The 22,243-nt window shown below is 43.9% G+C and overlaps 1 protein-coding gene across 6 annotated transcripts in view; it reads right to left on the bottom strand.

The window, feature by feature from the left end:
* PPP2R5C (protein phosphatase 2 regulatory subunit B'gamma) overlaps positions 1-22,243 on the bottom strand; it is a 1,282,082-nt gene that overhangs the window by 746,293 nt on the left and 513,546 nt on the right. For all 6 annotated transcript variants that reach the window (XM_085626348.1, XM_085626347.1, XM_085626349.1 and 3 more), the window contains one exon: positions 4,024-4,223. In XM_085626348.1, coding sequence (XP_085482474.1) covers positions 4,024-4,223 — 200 coding nt within the window. The remainder of the gene's footprint in view (positions 1-4,023; positions 4,224-22,243) is intronic.

Genomic DNA, 22,243 nt, shown 5'->3' on the forward strand with positions numbered 1-22,243 from the left:
AAGTGGATCCCTGTATAGTCCTGGGGGGCCAACATCAGACCAGAGGGGACTGCCACTCTATGAAACATGTCCAGCATTGCCTAAAGGAAGAAGGATGATTCTGCCCCTGCAACTCTGGGTATTCCCGCAATGTTATAGGTGCTGGAGAAATTAGACAGGCACTGGAGCTGGCAGTGTCAATGATGTCCTAGGGGACAATGTTACTAACTTCAGTTCTTGAGATGAGGGAGCTGCAGATGAAGCAGGAGGCGGAGACTTAACTCTGGACTTAAGCATTCTGAAATAAGAGTGGTGTTCCTTCTTCTTGCGATGTGTCTTCTTTTCCCTTTTGGGACTTAGAGGACGGGGAAGAGCGAGATGGAGATCTAGACTGCATCCTAGTTTTAGTCATCATTCTTAACCTTAAGACACCCAGCTAGGAACTACCTGCCATGGGCAACAAACAGCTCTGCCTCCCGCTCATTAATACATTTAGAGGCTGAGAACACACAATGATGAGTCTTGCCTCAAACAGAGACATCACAGAATCATCATTTGGATCTCTAATAGACAGTCATCAGCAGCATGGTTTGAACCCTGACTGGCGCTGGAGAGCTATGTCAGAAATTTCCAGGTTAAGTTCAGCACCAGGGATATTCAAAAGTGAGAAATCTGCAGTTAGAAGAACATATCAGAAATACAAGCAGCAGCAGAACTGGTAGAATATTCATGTTAAGTATTTACAACTATCGAAAGGAGTAGTTTGTTTTATGCAGCACACTTCTATCCATGCTTGATTGTGTTTATAGTATTGGTGCCTCATGGTCTGTATTCATAAAATTTGCATTAGTATGCATTGGGCCTTAAAATGAATCAAAATGTCTTGCTTTTGTCCAAAGTTACCACAAGATGACCTTGCTAAAAGCTCCAATTTCCACATTAACAGTGTTCTAATTGTAACAAGTACTAATGCTTTCACATGCTTCACCTTAAAGCATGGTTTTCAGGAGGTTATTGCAAACACATGACTGATAACCTAAAACAGATGTTGAGGGAAACTCGGTCTTTAGTGACATTTAACTAAGAAACCGGTGGGCTACAGCAGGGATATTACATAGATCAGCAACAAACAAGCATAATACAACACTGCACGGACTACAGGGGGTTCTAAAGTAATTAATAAATTAGGAAAGTGTATATTTTATTCACTTTGATAATATTTAACCGCTGAGTTAACCGTTATTCTGAATCGCTGAACTAATGACTTATGTTAGATTAACAATAATAAACATTAAAGATAAAATAATGAGTTTGTGTTCTGGTTCCAGGGTTTTAGAGCGGGGTCCCTTATTAATGCTATGTAAGAGTCAAGGCTTCGCTGAAAGATCTATCAGATTCTAAGTATCACCACACTTCTAGAAGTACAATTTGAAGGAGGGAGTGTGAATTACATGCCTGTATTCCTTTTCTCCACGAAAGCAAGTTTTGACTTTGAGGGCTAAGGAACTCTACCTTTTATGACACAAAAAAAGCAGTGATTTCCCGACATGGTTGCCCACCCCACCGCTAAGAAAATGCCTTGCTGGGTTAAAAATCAGTTTAGATCCATGATTAATAAAAAAAATTATATAAATTGAAAGGCAGAGAGCTTGTTTAATTGATGTAGAACAATAGACAAGCAGAGCTCTGCAACTTTCCCTGCTACAACATTGTGCTTGCAACCCGCATGTCAAAAGCATAAGGATGCAATCAAGACAGCCCACCACCCCAACGCTACTCCAATGTAGAAAAGTGTTGGAAGACTGATCTCTGGCCTTCGACCATGTACAGTGCTCTGCTGCTTTTTAGGTCGAGTCTAGCGGCAACGCGCGTGCACTGCTCTGCGAGGCATGCTGTATTTAAGCTGTGGAGATGGAACACACACACGACATGTCCACTCCTTTTCATAGGTTACTTGGTCCGCCTTTACTAATTTCATAGTTTTCACTGGTGTGTAGTACACATTTGTCCCATCTTGTGGGTGTTTCGTTCCTGCCCAGGCGACTGCCCCTGCTACACAGATCCTTTTGATAAGAGCCATATGTTTTCTTAAACTGCACTACCTTTTCTTATCGCCCTCTCCTTGCTGCTGGCTGGCAAAAATGGCGCTGCTCGTTCTCCCTAATTTGCTCACACTATCACGTGCTCTCCGTTTGTCCTGCTTTCTCTTCCAGCTCCATCTTTCTCTCTATTTTTCTGTGTCTGTGTCTCTCTCCAGATTCTTTGCCTACCCGTTTGATTTTGGTTTCTCTGTTTCCTGACTCCTGCATGCCCGTCTTCACCAAGGCTCGGAAAGCGGATGACTCATGTTCGCAGCGGCGTGTGAATCTGACATCAGCGACGAGGTTGTCGTGTCTGCGGAGGGAGAGGGTCTGTCATCGGGAGAAGCAGCAGGAGATACAGAGACTCACAGAGACCATTCCACCAGCCATAGCTGTGCACACATTCCTAGTTTGCCTTTGCCTGCTGATGGCATTCAACTATTTGTCCACTTACCCGGTTTGGCCCCAGTCAATTTTTGTGAGCCCAAACAGCTTAATGACTGCAATGTGAGTATGTATGCACTTTCAAGGACTGGATTAAACAGATCGTTCTTTGTTGAAAAAATGGTCAAAGATTTTGGCAGTAGTGAAAGGATTTCTCCCTTTCTTTGCTAGCCTGGATAAACAAGATATAGGACAGCGAACTTGAAATTATGAAGCTAAAGTGTCTGCAATTTCAATGCATGGGTTAGAGTGAAACTGTAATTATGCCCACCTGTGCCTTCCTTGTTGCTTCTGCCCCCCCCCCATGTTGCTTCACCAGTGTTAATGCTTCATTCCCCACCTGCACCCTTCACGTTGCTTCGCGCCACGCGAGTCCTCTGTGTTTCTACTGCCTAAAAAAATATGCTTTTGTGATACATTTTTAAATTTACCAATCCAACTCGGATAATGAAATAAAATAAAAAAGCAAAGCCATTGCGATACCTATTGGCTTTGCCAAGTCTTGTTGGCTAGGTTAACGATATATAAATACTATAAACATGCTTTTCATCCTACCGAGGTTAATGAACTTGGTACGATTACATAGAGTAACACGATATCTACAGGTTTGTGTGACTGCAATATTGTGGGAGCAAGAACTATATAAACAAGGTGCTCAGCTCTCAATCTTTGTCAGTCATGCTTACAGTGCTGATGTCATAAGACGAGTAGGAGCTCCGGAGTGATATCACTTGGCTCAGTCTGGTTGAGGTTCCATGCAGGCTACATGAACACAGAGACAGACAAACATGCAGACACACAGACACGACGTAATGGGTTGGGGCATCGGGGGATGAAACAGCACGCATGGAGGCCTGGCGGCTGCCCAGAGAGCACAGTTTCGTGCGACAGGTTCTGAGGGATAACTACTCAGAATAGAATATATTTTTCAGAAATCCCCCTAAATAACGTGCGGTCTTGTTATTTGCACCTGACCAAATGACCCCACTGATGTGGCAGAGGTTCCCGAGCTACCGAAAAGCAATCATGGTGGGTACAGAGTGCTGAAGAGGGAAACTAGCATGCAAGTTAAGAGTGCATGTAAGTGACAAGACGTAGGCGGGATAGAATAAAACAGACCACATGCAAAGGTGGGTGGGAGAAGGGGTAATGTGCGATTTGTGATAAAGGTGGGAGAAAAGACATTAATCTAAGATTGAATGTGTATAGCATACAACAAAGCGTGAGACGCATATGCAGCGACTGTTCAACACAAGTGCGATATTGTTGTTTTACTTGAAATAAAAACAAAAAAATATATATATATTTTTTTTTAAAAGAGTGCATATAAGTGTTTCTACACAGTTGCATGGTCCAGATGTGGGTTACTTAAAGTCGCTTGCAGGGCTTTTGAAGCGCAACCACGAAATAGATACATTTTTTTCATCCCATTGGGTCAGTATAAAATCCAGGGACAATAAGGTCAAGACAACGCTGCTCAAAAAGTCAAATGTGAAAACGAATAGAAATGCCAACTTACCATATGAACAACCTCCGGGTAAATGGGTTCCGTAATTACATTCCTGTTATGTGTGATATATTCCACCATTTCGCTTAAAGCAGCTCTTTTTACTTCCTTCCATTTCAGATCACTAAGTGGATCCGAAACAAAGTCAAAGAGTACACAACACTGCCGCAGCTTCTGTATAAAAAGTTTCTCTTGCTCTGCAGCTGGAACATCTGAGAAATGGAAATATTTACACAAGTTAGCAATAGGTGAAGTGTGAAAAATAAAAGTAGAACGCTCTTCTTTACCTAAAACAGACTAAAGCAAAAGAACAGATCTAATAAAAGAAAAAGCATCACAACACTTAACACAAATGGAGAGCAAAAATTACTTGCTCTCCTATGTGCATGCCACGTTTTCCCAATTGTCATACAAAGCATTATAATCCCATAGAGCAGGAAGCAGAACAACCCCATAACAATCTAGCATTCAAATTAATACATTTACACGATAATCAACTAAACAACTGTAGCTCAAAATATGTTACGACCGACTTTTAAAAATCCATACACAGTCTGCAAATGCGGAGCACACACAATTCACTATAAGTTTGTTGTGTTATGCGTAAATATGTATAGAGCCCATGGTCACTACGTTGTATGTTTCAGGCGCAGATTATTCAACATTATTATACTACATAGAAACCTGTAATAAATACAAACCATATTTGTCTAGTTTTGACACCAGTTATTACAATTTAAGCAATGATATCACACTGACTGTTGCCAGTGAGCAGAGTGCGTAAGGCAGGCCACGCAGCAGCATTATAACGGTTTAAACAATAAAAGGAAAAATAGCTATTAAAAAAAATCATCCTCGTTCTCTCTTTTCAAAGTGACATTAAATAACTTCAAATCCATTTTGCAACCAGGAGCTGCAAAATGTTGATCTTATATACATTTGAGAGGGTCCACATTATTCTGTGTCTGCGGCCACAGTATTTCAGCAGCAAGTGACAGGGGATTTAAAAGTGTATTTGTAGGGGGACCATGTACTGTAAAACATAAAATACCTTCTCTGTGTATTTTAGTAACATGTATGCTTCCTTTGAGTCACCTGACTTTATGAAGATGTGGTTTTTACCCTCCTTCCTCTAACTTGTCTCAGAAGTCCTTGGTGACTTGCAATCTTCTTTTAATTTTAGGTATGGTGGGGTAATTTGTTCAAAGATCAAGAAATTGCCATAAATCCTACAGTTGGAGTATTTAAAAAAGTTAAAACATTCAGAAAGTTTGCAGTCTAACTCGGTTTCTTAAATTAGGAATAACAAATATAAAAGTCCTTGGCCGTAAGAGCACAGCTTAATTTTTTAGGGGGTCCAATTCAACCTTTCATCCTCCAAAGGTTGATAAAAATTAGCAAAACTAAATCAATCAGCACCAAGAGATTCCTTCAGGTAAATGAGTGATGAACAGACACCTCAGTTATGTTTTAGGTTAACTTTATTTTACAAAGTGACGCAGTAATGATGGGTCAGAGTGAATAGGGTGTAGCATGGGAAGTGACTCTGCCCCAACTCAATGTCAGCCTTTCTGAGGTGAATCTTTCAGTGAAAGGTGTTTCAATATGAACTAGACAAATCTGTCATGTCATTGACCCCTCCCCAGACCCACTAATCTTTTAAAGGGATTCCAACTATTCCTAAATCCTGCTTTCTCGCAAATAGTAACAGTGACGTGATCAACTAGACACCAAGTATGCTCACATTTCAGAGATGACCTAGACTGGTGACAGCAGCGCTGCAACGATGCCCCATGTCACGTGTGATCCTTCTGCTAGTCTAGACTTTTTGGCCAGCAGCTACTACCTTCTGAGACTGGCAGGTTGACTTTCTTCTCTTTTGAACTTGGGTTTCGACATCTTAGGGAGAGATTCCTATTTTTTCCACAATATTAATTTCATCTGCCCATGAAGCAGACCAGTGACTCTGCTTCGCACTCAGCTGTTCACTACATTCCACCCTAAACCTGCATGCAGGCAGCCCAGCACAGCTGGATGAGACTGGCGTAAGGCCAGAGATGAGGTCTGTCTGGTAATAAACCAGAACTGGCTGCAGGTAGCACTTGAAATGAGGCCACTACGCAGATTAGTGACTCATTGCTTCTCAACACTACCAAACCTTTCAGAGGCAGCTTAGGGAGAGGCAGTGATGCATACAATAAAACACAAATTATATTATTAGCAAGCAGGTAATCCTTAAGTAAACACGAGAACAATTACCATTATAAAAAGAGTGCAACTATCAGCATGGCTATCTCTTTTCCACATCCTTGTGGAGATCTGATCCCACCTCAGCACATACAAAATACCTAATCACACTGAACACGACCGAACCAGGTCACCAACAGTTCTCAAAGGTTCCAATCCTGCAAAATGTCTACTTGTGCAAAGGCACAGTGTAACTGAAAAATTAATAGACTCACCACTTTAGTGAAGTTAACAGTTAACAGTTAAAAGCACCGGGCCTCAATAAATCTCTGCTGCCAATAAAAGTAGTTCAGATATTTCGAGTCCTGTGGGGTAGGAGGGTACATTATGCCATATATAATCATCTGTAAGCCAAACTGTCTGGAGATATTTATGTGGAACAGCCACGAGCTCCGGTCGACAGTGAGAGTGTAAACACACAAGAAAGGGTCCTAGCATGAAAAGACTGAACTAGACAGGTAGAGTTCAGCAGTGGGAAGTGTGGATGTTGCCTAAAGCGATCCCTTTAATTTGGATACACTATTGACATAAACTGCTAACTACACTGGGCGCGTAGAAACCTAGTGAACTGAACCTGTGCCTAGAAGTAAACTTAAAAGTGGGAGACCTAGAACCACAATAACCACTCCTAGAAAGGGGAGAGGGTGCCAGAGTGGGTGGGCCTCAAACAGGCACCGGGGATGAATTTGCAACGGGCCTCCGACGAACTACCAGATGACATTTGCTTTGATAACTAAGTATGATAAGCACTGGGCTGGGCAGCACATATTTCGTGTCTTGATTTCTGAACTCTTGTACCCTCCTGTACCCCCCTGAGAGGCCTCTGACTAATCGCACTTACTCCCTTGAGTAAAGTTCGGAAGGGGTACACTTGGCCGTTTACAGAGCCTCAGGGGGGCGGACCAAAGGAGACCAATGGCAAACGACCTCAACCAGCACGGTAGTCCATCTGCCCTGTGCCCCCAACCCTAACAGGGTCCGACAGCTTCCATGCGAAGATCTATATGGCCAACAGCATCAACCCCGCGCTTCTCTCTAGTTTGAAACTAAGTACGTTTATATGGAGTTCGTTTTTGCTCCGATTTGTCCCAATTCATTCCCTCATTGTTGAAGGATAATACAGTTTTGACATCTTAATCTATGTACCTGGATATGAGAGAGAAAATTAGAGTATATATGTTTTATTACCGGTTTAATGTCAAGCCAATACAAACATTCAATATGCATTCAAATCATAAGAATAAGCTACAACATAAACTTTAAAAAGGACTCCCATCATCCTATAAACATATAAGTTTCCACTAAAAAAAACCAGTTACATCCAAAAGCCACCTGCCCATCATAAAAAGATATTCGAAAATCCGAAAAACTGCATCATTCATACATTTAAACAAAATGGACATTGCCATCGTGCAAAGAGAAGCAATTCCTTTTGTGCAAGATCGAACCACAGCAGTGATTTATGTACACAATATAATTATATTTGTACAAATTGCAATTGCAACTAGAGGGTCCGTCAAACTCCAAATTTAACTGGGATACATTATCCATTAAAACCGGTTTCACAAAGATCTATAATTAGTCATACAAATAAACAAGGTAAACATGGTCATTGCACAGAATACAGTTCCTTTTGTGCAAGATAGAACCACAGCAGTAATAAATGTGCAAAATACAATTATTTGTGTGCAAGATGCAGTTATGACTAGAGAGAAACCGAGAATCAGTTCTCATTAGGGCGTAGGCGCAATTCTAATGAATTACAAATGAAAACAATGGGGTACCATCGGACTCCTAGTTCAAACGGGGACACTAGTCCTTGGAACCTATTTCACAATAACCATCCATCATGCCCCAATGCACAAGCCTCAATCTTACCATAATATACCTCTAATACAATGAACCACACTAATCTGTTACCCGCTCGGCAACAGACAAAAATTTCCCAACCGCATAGCATAATGGTGTACATTAAAAGTACTCTATGTAGTAGTGAGAGTTGGCTAGATTCAGCTATTTTTCAGGGATTCGTTTAAATATTTCTTGGAGCAATGTCTTGCAATGTCTGTGAACTTCTATAAATTATACCAAAGGATGCTTGTGCAAGACTTATGAAGACACTTGGTATTGTGTAGCGGGTCAGTTCTTGGTTATGAAAGATCAAGGAAGTATGCCACACTGTGCTTTGCACCGGTCCCCAATTAGGTACATCACTATCACTAGATCTATAGCAGCAACTGCCTCTAGAGTATTATGTGGCACTAGAAGCCAGCTGAACACGAGTCTTCCTCATCCACAAGGAGCAAATTATTCCTATTTACCTGCCGCTAGGGATCACTTGCAATCTACAATTTTTAATGTGCAGTGTGAAATGTTCAACCGTGGACCCAAGATCCTTAATCTGTGATTCGTCACAGCAGACCTTCATTATACAGTATTCAAAGGGGTGGGAAGTAACAAAAGCAAAAAAAACATTTTGAAAATAACAGCATCCAAGGTATAATTTCATTACAAGAACGGAGGCTACCATTATGCATATTTCTTTTAATGCAGTCCAAGCAGCCGCATACACCACAAAGTAAAAAAAGGTTCTAGAACAGAGCATTAGAAACAAATAATAGGCATGAGCCAAAAACAATCTGCCTCTTTTAAATGCTGCTCCGAGCAGATAAATTGACTTTATTACTTGCTAATAACGGTCTTTACTTTTCCATTTTAGGTACCTTTCCCAGCTTAACCCCACCCCCTCACCTCCAACTACGATACCGATCTCCAATTTACGGAGACCTCTTTCCCGCATTTTCCCTAAATTTCACCCCCTGCATGGACACCCCCACCCATCCTTACTTATAATCAGCGTAATGCCTTTTCTACCCATGCACTTCTCTTTTGTCCATAATCCCTTTTAGTCAAGTTTTCTGTAAGTATTGCTCGTTTTACTTTTTTTGTCCTAATTAATGCCATGCTCCATATGCGTGTACAATTTGAAGTAATGTAATGCCAATTGCTTGTTCTCTAAATTTTCGGGACATTCTAGTTGAAATTCAGATGCAGGAGAAATCAAAATTACCTCTCTCCCTCCGATGCAGACTGCAGGCTTCAGCGCGGCCCTGCATCGCGTAAGGGATTAGAGGAAAGCTCCTTGGCAATGGGGGCACCATGTCCTCCCTTTGCCAGGAGCCTTTCTTCCCCACATTCTTCCTCTTCGGCCTCCACCTGATCGCCTAGACGATCACACACAAGGCCCAACATCCCCATAGTAACTGGCAGCAGCTGATCGCTCGAGCACACAAGCGTCAGTTACTCGACCCTTAATCGCAATCAGCTGCTGCTAACACCATGGATTACCGCAAGTGTCGATTTTATAGATCCATATATATATATAAAAAAAAAAAGGGGGGGAACTACCATTATAATCATTTAAACTCATTATTACTATAATTTATAAGGGACAAATCTGATCCAACTCCTGCTAAGGACATAACCAGGTAGACTCTCATTCCCCCCTTTCATGTGGCTTGCTGCATCTCTTAAGACTCAGGCCTGAGTATTAACAGCCTTATTTTTCAGAGTAACCTTGCTAAATCTCAATTTATTAATCTAAACTTTCTACCTGCACAATGTCTGACATTGACTCAGACGACACTATCGCCCCCTACTCCTAACAGACAATGAGGCCTTTAAAAAAAATCATACATAAGGAAATGAGGTCCTGTATGCTCGAGACCTTGAGTCAGGTCATGTTCTCTAAAAGGTCTTTTCCTACAGAGGAAGACTAGGCTACAGAAATTCTGGACCCCCACTACATTGACGATATCAATGAAATAAGGGGAAAAAGACAAAATAAAAATAAAAACATCGAACAAACAACCGCCAAGAGCACGATGGGAGGTCCCAGCACCTCATCTAATCTTGGAGATCTTAGCACTTCAATTAATAATGGAGGTCTTCGCACCTCGAACTCCCTGGGTGTCCCTAGCGGCACAATTTATAGTGGTGTCCCTAGCGGCACAAAACATCTGGGTGTCCCTAGCGGCACAAAATATCATGGTGCTCATTACAATGCGGGACATAATGACTTACATGACGATGAGTCATCAGACATACCTGATGAATACATTCTAGACGAGGATGACCAAGAATTTTACAGTCCTAAGGAGGAACCCCCATCCTCGTGAAAAGACAATATCCTTAACCCCTTGGGGGAAGAAATGTTCTCCCCACTAAACATCAAACACCCGAGAAGCTTCGAGTGGTGGCCGCAAGATCATGTGCAAAAACAACAGTTGATGGACAGAATGCAGAACAATGTCATACATTCACCCCAGTACAGAGATCTGGGCCTAAATCCATCGTTTTTTGGCTCACCATGCCATTCCAGTTTGAACCCAGCCATATGCAAATCAAGTCTTGACCCTGTGCCTCATGGGAACATTCCAGCCCGAACTGCCATGCCAGGTCCTCCCTGGACTGGAACCAAGCATCCTAGGACCGGTTTCGGGGTTTCACCCCTCTTCAGCCAGGATAGCTTGATTCCAGTGGCATGAAGAGCACGGGACTCACGTCTGAGCATACCCGTCCCACTCGGGGCGACAAATGCAAAAACAACAGTTGATGGACAGAATGCAGAACAATGTCATACAGCCCCAGGATGCTTGTTTCCGGTCCAGGGAAGACATGGCTTGGTAGTCAGACTGATTTGCATATGGCCATGTCTGAACTGGGGTGGTGGAGTGAGCTAAAGAATGATGATGGATTAAACCCAGATCAGTTGACTGGGGGCAAGAGTTTGATTTGCTCAAGAGCTCCGTCCATCATCCCCTTTGGTATCGCTTCGCAAGATCATGTGGCCAAGTTCATTAAAAAATGGTTAAGAAACCTCTTAGAGAGAGACACTCGGAGCCGAGTGCTCAAGACCCTCAATTGAGGAAAAGACCTGCCAGACTCCTAACTTGGACCCAGAGGTAATTAAATTCAAGCTCGGGAGAGATCCGAGAAAAGGGATGGAAAGAGCCCTCAAGGAGTGTCAGGACCGCCTCCTTGACGTCCTGGGAACCTTAGCCAGAATCAGACTCCGCTAAGGAAAGCCACATTAATGGCACACCCCTGAATACAGATCTTATCAGAGGTTGGAGCTAGAGAGCGCTAATACTGCTGGGCAACACCAATGCAAGCCTCAATGCAGAGAGGAGTCGTACTAACCAAAATCAACCCCAAACTAAGTGACATGGCGGACAGAGAACTTTTCGGGGAGGACCTTATTAAATCTTTGAGAAAATCCATCTCTACATTTATGGCCTTGGATAGGGCCCAACAAAGTATGAGGCGAGTGTTTAACTCAAACCTTTTTGGCCGGGCCGGAAGAAGGGGCTTCTCTTCCGGGCGCTTCAATCAAAGGCCCTACAAAAGATCCCGAGGCTACGGAAGAGGTTATCCCAACAACCCTCCTCAATTCTACCCCCAGAGAGGCAGAGGACCTCGCATCTGAGTGTTTAGATCACGTGGATCCACCAACAACAACAACCCACCAAGTGAGTACTCTTCCCCCTCTTTCCCCAAAAGGTGGGAGGCAGACTCAAATTCTTCTATCAGAATTGGAAAATAATTACTCAAGACCCATGGGTATTAAACACCGTCAAGGGATTTATGATAGACTTTACAGAAACCCCCTATACAAACCTCTTTCTCGAGAGACATCCCTCTCTCTAGATCAACAGAAAATAGTAGAGGAGGAAATCTCCTCCATGCTTCAGAAAAGAGCGATAATAGAGGTCCCTCTGGAAGCTTTGAGATTCATAAGCACACTCTTTCTCGTAAAAAATAAAGGACAAGGGTTGGAGACCTGTGATAAATTTAAGACAACTAAACAAATATTTGATTTACAGGCACTTCAAGATGGAGGGCATCCACCTCCTGATCTATTACTAGAGGGAGAAGGGCTAGTTAAACTGGACCTAAAAGATGCTTACTTCACCATCCTAATGGCCAAAGTCCACCAACACTTTCTCCAATTCATCTGGAAAAACCACTTATACCAATTTCAAGCACTTCCTTTCAGCCTATCCTCTGCCCCATGGTGCTTCACAAGGTCATGAGAGCAATCGCCTCATTCCTAAGAGAAATAGGTATTCGCCTAATCGTATACCTAGACGACATCCTTCTAATGTCCCAAGACCACTCACAAATAGTCCAAGATCTGACAACTGTAATAGACCTTCTAGAAAGCTTAGAGTTCATTCCTGAAGGGTTGTGTTTTAGGAGGTTTTAATTGAACGTTAACTTGACTGAAAAAATACTGTGATTTTATTTGGGGGGGGGGCTGCTACATTTTCTTAGTTAAAAATGTCATGCTGCTATTCATTCGGGAGTGTGTTAAACTCCTTATTGCTGCTTAATCTTGCATTTAGCACTTTGCGGGGAAACGCTTGCCTAGAGTGGCCATATTGTTAGTGCCACGCATATTCCCCGGTCAGCGGTCTAGTCGCTGCATGCCGGACTTCCACCACCCTACCTAATGTCCACTGCCCGTACGTGCAGCGGGGAACCGATGGCGCGCCTAAGACAAGCCCGTCAGCGCACAGACAGCGGCCACGGCCAGTCATGCTGCCCAAATGAATGTGGCGGTGGGTGAGAGGGTCTCGCACCCAGCTGAGTCCTTAAAAGCGCTCCGGGCTCCTTTGTGTTTACCACAAGGTAGTATAGTCACTCCTTGTTACCCGGACTACATTTGTGACACATGTGGCTTCATGCCGATATTAGATCTTCCTGGTAGGAATCCATCTAGTCAAGGATCAAGGACCCTCTGTTTTTGGGCTGCCCTTATCAACGTGAGATCACTTAGGAAGCATCATGTCGATGTGTTTGATTTGATTCTGGATTATGGTTTGGATCTATTGTTTATCACGGAAACTTGGTTAGACGACACCTCCAATCCAATTGCTGCATTAGCCACTCCAACCGGCTTTAAGTTCTCCCGCCTAGACCAGAAGGTAGGGAGGGGTGGTGGCGTTGCTATTTTGTATCGGGAAAAGTTGTCTCTTCACAAGGAGGACACCAACTTTTTACGTTGGGGGGCTCACTTATTTATCGTCCCCCAGGTCCGGCTAGTACCTTTCTTAATTCTTGTAGTGATGCCGTGGCGGAGCGGGCGCTTCGCTTTTTGCATTACTTGGTCTTAGGGGATGTTAACCTCCATCTTGATCAGTCGGAGACCAGAGATTCCAGGAACTTTCTGGATTCACTCAATCTGGCCCAACTTTCACAATGGGTTTGTCATCCCACGCATGAAGGTGGCCATATATTAGATCCAATCTGTTCCAACTTCCCCATTCAGGTGGACCAGCCCCTCCCGGTTTCTTGGTCGGACCATTTTCTCGTCTGCTTTTCCTGGGAAGTCCCGCAGCAAATTTTGCCAACTCAGTCCGTTCTTCCACCAGTTTTCCGTAAAAATGACCCTCTGCAGTTTAATAGTGCTTTGGCTTCCTCTCGGCCCACTTGTCAGTAGGACCTTGAAGGGAGCCTGTCTGGGTTTGCGGAGTGGATTTCCAATTCAGTGACCGCGCTTTCTTTTTTGTGCGCACCTAGGTTTGCAAGATATTCCCCCTCCAAATCCTGGTTCTCGTCGAGCTCCAATCAATGAAACATGATTGCAAGGTATTGGAGTGGGCGTGGCGTTCCAACAACTACTGCCTGCAGGCTAAACATGCTCTCAGAAGCAAACAAAAGAGCTACTATAGGCCGATTGCTGTGGCCAAAAGCAGTTATTATTCCTCACGCACTGACCAGGAGAATAACAACTCGAAAGACATGTTTTCAATAGTTCAAAGTTTTGTGGCTCCCTGTGCCCAGGTTCGTTCGCTGCCTGTCTCTGAGACCTGGCGCAATGTTCTAGCTAAGTTTTTTCTGGATAAGATTCAGGCCATCCAGGCGGCCTTTTCAGTTTGCGCCATTGGACCCTTAGCTCTTCCTCTTCTACCCCGGTCTCCAGCTGGCCCTATCCATAAATTATATGTTTTTTCTCCAGCAGAGCTTTCCTGTACCCTCAAAATTCTTAAGGGTTTGAAATCGGACTCGCCCGCTGATCCGTGTGCAGCTAGACTCTTAACCTCAGCTGTGGACTATATTAATCCAGAAGTCAACAATATTGTCAATATGTCCCTGTCGGAGGGCCAGCCACCTGGAAATAGGCAAAAATTCTCCCTCTTTTAAAAAAACCTTCACTAGATCCCTTGTCCCCTGGAAATTACTGCCCAATCTCTTTTGCCAAGTCTGGCTAAAGTGTGTGAGAAGGTGGTCACGAGACAACTCACTGACTTTGTGGAAGGCGGTGGCTTGTTGCATCCAGCGCAGTCTGGTTTTCGAGCCTCTTACAGCACAGAGTCTGCGCTGGTGGAGGTTTCGGAGGCAATCCGGGAGTGTCTAGATGCCGGCAGGAGGGCAGCTTTGATTATACTGGACCTCTCGGCGGCATTCGATACGGTGCCTCACTCCCTACTTCTAGCTCGCCTCTCGGAGATCGGCATTGCCGGCTGCGCCTTAGGTTGGCTTACCTCCTTCCAGGCTGACCGGTCGCAGAAGGTTTGACTTCCACCTTGCGCCTCTGCACCTCAGCCAGTAGACACTGGTGTCCCGCTGGGTTCGTCCCTTAGCCCCCTTCTCTTTAACATCTATGTCACCCCGCTGATATATCTAGCGGAGGAGCTTGGGGCTAAGGTGATTGCCTATACGGAGGACACTCAGCTTCTGTTCACCTGAGATGGAGACGATGTTGCGGTCTCCTCTGCCCAACACTGCCTACTCTCGGTATTTCACTGGCTGGCTCAGGCCCAGCTGAAGTCTAATGAGGAAAAATCCGAAATACTTCTGTATGGCAAATTCCTGCCTAATTTCAGAGAGCTATCATGGCCTGCAGGGTTTCCCTTGCCTTGCTTGTTGGGCATCGCCGCAAAAAATCTGGGTGTATGGTTTGAGGAGAACTTAACCTTTGTCACCCAGATTAAGAAGTTAGCGGGTTCCTGCTTTGGCATTTTAAAAACGCTGAGGAAGTTTCTTCCTCTTCTTCCAAAGGCTGCTAAGGAAACCGTGGTTCGGGCTTTGATCCTTTCTCGCCTGGAATACGCTAATGCGCTGTATGTCGGGACCCCTGGCTATTTGCTGAATAAGCTCCAGGTAGTGCAGAATTCAGCGGCCCGCCTCCTGTTGGATCTCTCCAGAAGGAGTAGTGTGCGCCTCAATCTGCGCTCCCTGCATTGGCTTCCTATGGAGGTGCGGATAAAATTTAAAATCTTGGCGGTTGCCCATAGTGCCCTGTATGGCCGGGGGCCCAGTTACCTACAAAAGAGGTCCTCCTTTTATGTCCCGGCGAGACAGTTGCGTTCCTCCTCCCAATTACTGGTTCAGATCTCCCGGTTCTTTCATCAAAGGCTTGGCGGATGCTCCCTTGTCCGGAAAGCTGCTCTGGCGTGGAACGCATTGCCATTGGCTCTTCGCAGCATCAAAGATTGCTGGACTTTTAAGAAAAAGCTGAAAACCTTTTTGTTTTAAACTCTGGCATATGATCCTTTCAGGTTTCGCACCGGGACACTCTCTGCAGTAGCCTAGCACGCTACAAATGCATATAACAATAACAATTATAAACAAAGAAAAATCGATGTTGACTCCTTCCAGAACTCTGGAGTTCCTAGGTTTCACTGTAGATACAATGAGATGTCTCCTTTTACTCCCTTCAAAGAAAATAACCAAAATCAGGAAGGAAACAAGAAAACCTATCTCTGAGGGAGCTAGCCAGACTACTGGGTCTCTTTTCCTCCTTCATCCAAGCCATCTTTCCGGGCCCCTTAAACTATCAGGTCCTCCAAAGGGAAAAAGCAAGAGCCCCAAGATCTGGCCTTTGGTACAGCGATCACATTACCCTAGATCAGGAAGCCAGATCGGAACTAGCCTGGTGGCTCGAGAACCTAGACGTGTGGAATGGCAAAGCAATTTTTGGTTCAATAGCAGAGTTTGATTTAGAGTCAGATGCGAGCCTTCATGGCTGGGGAGCCTGCCTTCTCGATCAGAACACTGGTGATATCTGGTCGCAAGAGGAGTCCTCTCACCACATAAATTACTTGGAACTAACAGCTGGTCTTTACGCTTTGATGAGCTTCAGGCACTCTCTCCAGGGCAGATCAGTCATCTTAAAGATGGACAACATGTCCGCGGTAGCCTATATAAATCGTCTGGGAGGTACTAAATCTGCAGACCTTTCGAATTTAGCCAAAAAACTTTGGATGTTCCGTATCGAACACAAGTTTGTTCTCAGAGCGGAATACCCTCCAGGGAAAACGAACATCTCTGCGGACTGGAACTCGAGATTCCTGTTAGATCACAGCGATTGGAAACTCAATGTTTGCGTGTTCAGGTCTCTGAACAGGATTTGAGGACCCCTAGAGATAGACCTATTTGTGAGCAGACTAACCTTTCAACTGGAGAAATACTTCAGGTGGATACCCGACCCGAGTGCTCTGGCAGTAAACGCCTTCCTCCAGTCTTGGAAAGGAGTCAAAGCGTACGCCATCCCTCCCTTTGCCATGATCCAGAGAGTTCTTCAGAAAGTGAGACAGGACCAGTGCTGCCTTGTCCTAATAAATCCATTCTGGCCATCTCAGGCCTGGTTTCCCACTACTCTAGAACTAGCTTGCAACCTCCTCTTCTTAATTCCTATGTAAGAGAAACTTCTAACAGACGTAGAAGGTCACCCCCTAATTCAGACCGGGAGTTTGAACCTTCTTGACTGGAGAGTGTCAGGAGATCCAATGAAATCACAGGACTTTCGTCGACAGCTGCAACTCTCCTCAAAGAGTTGTGTGCCCCAGGCACTCACTACAGATATAGCAACATATGGAGAACCTGGGTACGTTGGTGCATGGAAAGGAACCTGGATTCCTTGGAGGCACCTATTGTTGACATAATAAACATCCTTGTTGAACAGTTTGAAAGGGGTCTCAGCTATAGAACTATCAACTGCTATAGATTGGCCCTTTCTGCAGGCCATGTCCTTGTCAACGGTAAAACGGTAGGTAAAAATGTCATTGTTTGCAGAGTAATGAGAAGTATTCGTCTAAGAAGGCCTCCTAAACCCAAATACGAAAGACTCTGGGATGTTAAGTTAATTCTAGATCTTTTTTCTAACTGGCCGGATAATACTTCCCTGAATAGAAAAAATCTTTCCATCAAGCTGGCAACTCTACTAAGCCTAATTTCCAGCCGAAGAGTTTATGATGTCAAAGCCCTTGAAATCACAAATAGATCCTATAACATGTTTGGTGTCAAATTCGAGTTATATAGAAAAACTAAGACTATGTCTGATTAAATTTTTTATCCACGTTTTGATTTAATGCCCAAAACTTTGTGTAGTGGATTGCATGAGAGAGTATGATCGCAGAATGTTTGGTCTTTGTGCCCAGGGTGTGAACCAGTTACTTATATCCTCGACCTCTATCGCCAGATGGGTTAAAACGGTCATGAATTTAGCAGGTATTGACTTAAAAAAAAATTCAAGCTCACTCACTTAGAGGTGCTATGGCCAGTAAATCTCTCTGGTCTGGAGGTAAATTGGATGACATTCTCAAAGCGGCCGATTAGTCGAATGCTAGCACTTTTGCACAACATTATTGGAAACCTATCAAAGTCTTACAAAGCTACCAACATGCATAATGGTAGCCTCTGTTCTTGTAATGAAATTGTGATTCACCCAATACCATGACTTGAGAATCTGGATTTTATTAATGACACAGAGGCTAACATTATCCCACTCTTCCCTCCCCTTGGATGGCTGGGGCTTACAGTGAATTAATGCTCATGTCTATTACCTCTGTTTGAAAGGTCTTGTTCATTTAATAGCTTAAGATTCATAGTGTGAGTTTTTTTTTCTGGAGGTATTTACTTCTCTTTCTTTTCAGGTAACTTTTCATAATTTCGAGGTGCCTGACCTTTGGATCCTCCTTCGTTTGTCATTCTCCTTTGTGTTGACCATCTGAGAATCGTTTAGAAGATTAATATTCGTGGAGTTATTCTCTTCTCCACATTTAAAAGAGGCAGATTTTTGTTGGCTCATGCCTATTTGTTTCTAATGTTCTGTTCTGGAACCTTTTTACTTTGTGATGTATGCGGCTGCTTGGACTGCATTAAAAGAAATATGCAGAATGTTAGCCTCCGTGTCTTTAATGAAATCCAGATTCTCTAGCCATGGTAATAGGAGAATAGCAATTGGAAGTCTTTTAACTGTTATACCAGAAGAACTTAAGGTTGTGCCTGCATAGAATTGGTCCCAAGAACATAAAATGGTGCAGCTTGAGCCCAATAGCTTAAACAGCATACTTCAAAGGCTATATCCTCGGCCTAGTTTTCTGGACATGTTATGTCATTTGACTTTATAAGACGCACAGCTACCCCGAGGGGTTTCCTTACGCCAGCCTGAAGAGGAAAGGAAAACTACAAATTAAACAGCCACGTTTTTAACCGTTTACGAAAATTAACAATCAGTTTCTTTACGCAGAGAAATGGGAAGAGAATTCCACAAGACAGATCCTAAATATGAAAAGGTGCAACTGAGCATACGCTTCAGTTTGAATTTTGGAACGTTAAATTTACCTTGAGTAGTGGAGCGTAAAGTATGGGAGGGAAAATAGGGTTGGAGTAAGGACTGCAAGTATTCAGGGGATGAGCCAGCTTTGAGCTTAAACATGTAGCTCAAGGCTTTGAATTTAGCACAATTCTCCACCTTAAGCCAATGAAGGCTGCGAAGAAGACCTGAAGTAGATGCAATCTTAATGGCCTGGCAGAGCAATCGGACAGCCGCATTTTGCACCATCTGCAATCTATGTATCACCTGCTTACAGCAACCCAGACACAAGACATTGCAGTAGTCCAGCCTAGATGTTATAAGGGCCTGGACCACAGTTCTCAGAGTAGGAAGGGGCAGCATCCAAAAGATCTTCTTCAGCCATTTAAGAATGGTAAAACAGATAGAGGTCACCTTCACAACTTGCTGTTTCATAGAGAACTGTGAGTCACTAATCACCCCAAGATTACGTACTTGACAAACAGGTTGGGGTAAAGCACCCATCTCCAAGGGCCAATGCGGAGGACCCAAAAGTTCTTGTTTTTTCCCTAGGATCAGAACTTCCGTTTTATCTCCATTTAGCATGAGTAGATTGCCCTGCATCCAGGACGCAATCTTCCTCAACTGGAGAATCGAAGATTCAGATCCCTTAGCTGTTGAAAGGGAGAAAGTTAACTGGGTGTCATCAGCATACGAAAATATGGACAGCCCTGCCTCTGCAGCAATATCTGCCAATGGACGAACAGATATTGAACAGAAGAGGACTTAAAACCGATCCATTATGGAGAATGATGAGTTTTAGAGCAGGCCGTGGTGGAAAAGACCTGAAACGTGCGGCTGTTAAGAAAAGTCAATCCATTGGAGAGCACAGCCCTCAAAATCCAAGGATTGCATCACTTTCAGTAACACGGTGTGAGACACCGTGTCGAATGCTGCACTCAGGTCGAGAAGAATGAGGGCCAATGTGTCACCAATGTCCAGACGATAGCGCAACATTTCCGTCACTCCTAGCAAAGTGGTTTCAGTAGAAAAACTGCTCTAAAACCAGACTGTGCAGAGGCAAACTTAAAATGAAAGACAACAGCAAAGTGGTCAGACCAGCATAGTGGGAGAGCAGGGGGACAGCTGATATTGGGCAAGTTAGAATCCAATAAGTTGCCAGCCACATGGGTGAGGCCCGAGGTACAAAGTAAAATATTAATTGCCTCAAAATAGGCAATGTGTGCGGCACTTTTAGCACATGTTGGGTCATCAAGATGGAGATTTAAGTCACCCAGAATGGTAATGTTGGCGGCATTCAAAAGATAATCCGTAATCAGAGCGGGGAGGGACTCAATTCTTGGTCCAGGAGGACTAGGAGGGCGGTAAACCAGTATACCTGAAAAGGTAAACTGGGGGGTAAGTGTGATTTTAAAAAAAGAAGCCTCGTAGACAGTAGAAGGTATATCCTCAAACTTCCAATCAGAGCTTTTTTAATAAATAGCAATGCCTCCCCACAACCTTCCTTCCCTACCTTTCCTAACAATAGAGTAATTTAAAGGAAGTGCTGAAGCTACATCAGGACCAGAGCTTTCCTAGAGCCAGGTCTCAGTAAGAAAGACAGCATCCGGCTGCTCATTAATCAGAAGGTCAAAAATGTCAGCCTTGTGTTTAGGAAGAGATCTACAATTAATATTAAAAAAGGTAAAATCCTTATAAAATAGAGATTAACTTTTTTGTAAGACCATTTGCTGATGATCCATTTGAGTGAGTGTTGCGAGGTTGCTCTGCATAGAATTACTTTTACCAGTATAACCATTGTGTGTGACTGCAGAAGAAGCGAAATTACAATGAGAGCATTTAGTGGACTCCTTACTAAGGTATAATAAACTGCAATTAGGCAAAGGCAGACCACTGTACTCCAAAAGCTGGTTGAAAGAGTAGCAGAGCCTTTGACTCTTGTGGACCAGGGGTCGTAGCCCCTGGTCCCGGGCAGGCACGGACGGGCGCAGATGAGCTATTGGCACGCCCGCTGCGCGTCTGTTCACTGCCCATTAAGTAGCAACCGAGGCAGGATGGCGTGCAAAGACTAAAGCGCTGACTAAAGAAAGCGAGTGGCACAACAAAATGGCTGCCCGGGAAACTAACCCAGGATCGGTGCAGATGCCAAAATAGCCAAAGATGCACTGAGTTTAACACACTCGGTAAAAGCATAAAAGTAGGCAAAGTTAAAAAACACAATTTACACATTACACAATTTACACGTTAAAATAGAAACAAATCAGTAGTGCAAGGACAATAGTACAGGGAACGAAAATAGAGAACCTGTTGTGATCCATTCAAAACTTTCCTCCCTTACTTCTGTAGTGGACTGAATATCTTGCCATCCCCATCCCCCTGCTTGATATCCAACATAAACCCCAAGGTCAACCCAAAAGAGAACAAACCTTCGGGTCCTTCTATATCTACAACAAAGTACAAAATCCACTCTCTTCTTGCCAACTGATTTTAACACCTTTTTAAAAACTTCAATATACTACTAGAAAATCTTGGTATTTCAAACAACTTGCTGACAAACCCTGGATCTGCAACCAGGAAAGAAAATCAGAACACTTTATGATCCTCCCCCTCCCCCTACTGAATTGCCTGTGTAAAACATGAAGATATTGTATCGCATCAGCCACCCTAAGCCAAATATTATACGAACACCACAAAGGAAGCTGCCAACTGGGTGGGGGTGGCTTAGACATCCAACAAGCCACATGATCGGGATGCTCTAAACCAGCGTTCAAAAAGTCTCTGCTTAATCCTTTCCAACAGGTGTCCAGCACTGAAAAATCAAAATTCTAGAGTACAACCACCCATTGTACAGTAGTACTGACAACGATGTATGTAGCCTGGTGAGGGAAGCCCCTAGCGTTACGAAAGAGAGGGAGATGTTTGAATCTGCGGGACAGATGAACAGATTGGAAGGCTGTCACGCCAAGGGTCTAGCAAAGAGCTACGGATTTACAGCAATGTTCTTGATTGCGCCATGAGGTGAATGGCCACACACCATGAGTGATTCACTGGCAACTACGGGACCGGACAAATCCTCATGGCGCAGATGAGCATGGTCGTCTGGTGTTTGGTCCGCTGAAACTGGGGGGGGGGGGGGTCAAAAGGAGAATGGTTCAACCCTCACAGCTGGAACCAGTAACCCTGTACAGGTTCTGTATTAACATTGAAACAGTACCAGTCACAAAATATTTCAAGTAAATTAACCTGCGACGGCAGGCAGCTGCCCTCATTGCATGTTATAGTGCTAGGCAGGATTGCTGCAGCAGGGAAGAACATCTTGCTAGACTATAGGGATTAAGAAGAGGTACCAAATGAAAACCGGTGGTAAGAGTGTTGATGCTT

This window comes from Triturus cristatus, chromosome 9 (genome assembly GCF_964204655.1).
Source record: "Triturus cristatus chromosome 9, aTriCri1.1, whole genome shotgun sequence".
NCBI lineage: Eukaryota > Metazoa > Chordata > Amphibia > Caudata > Salamandridae > Triturus > Triturus cristatus.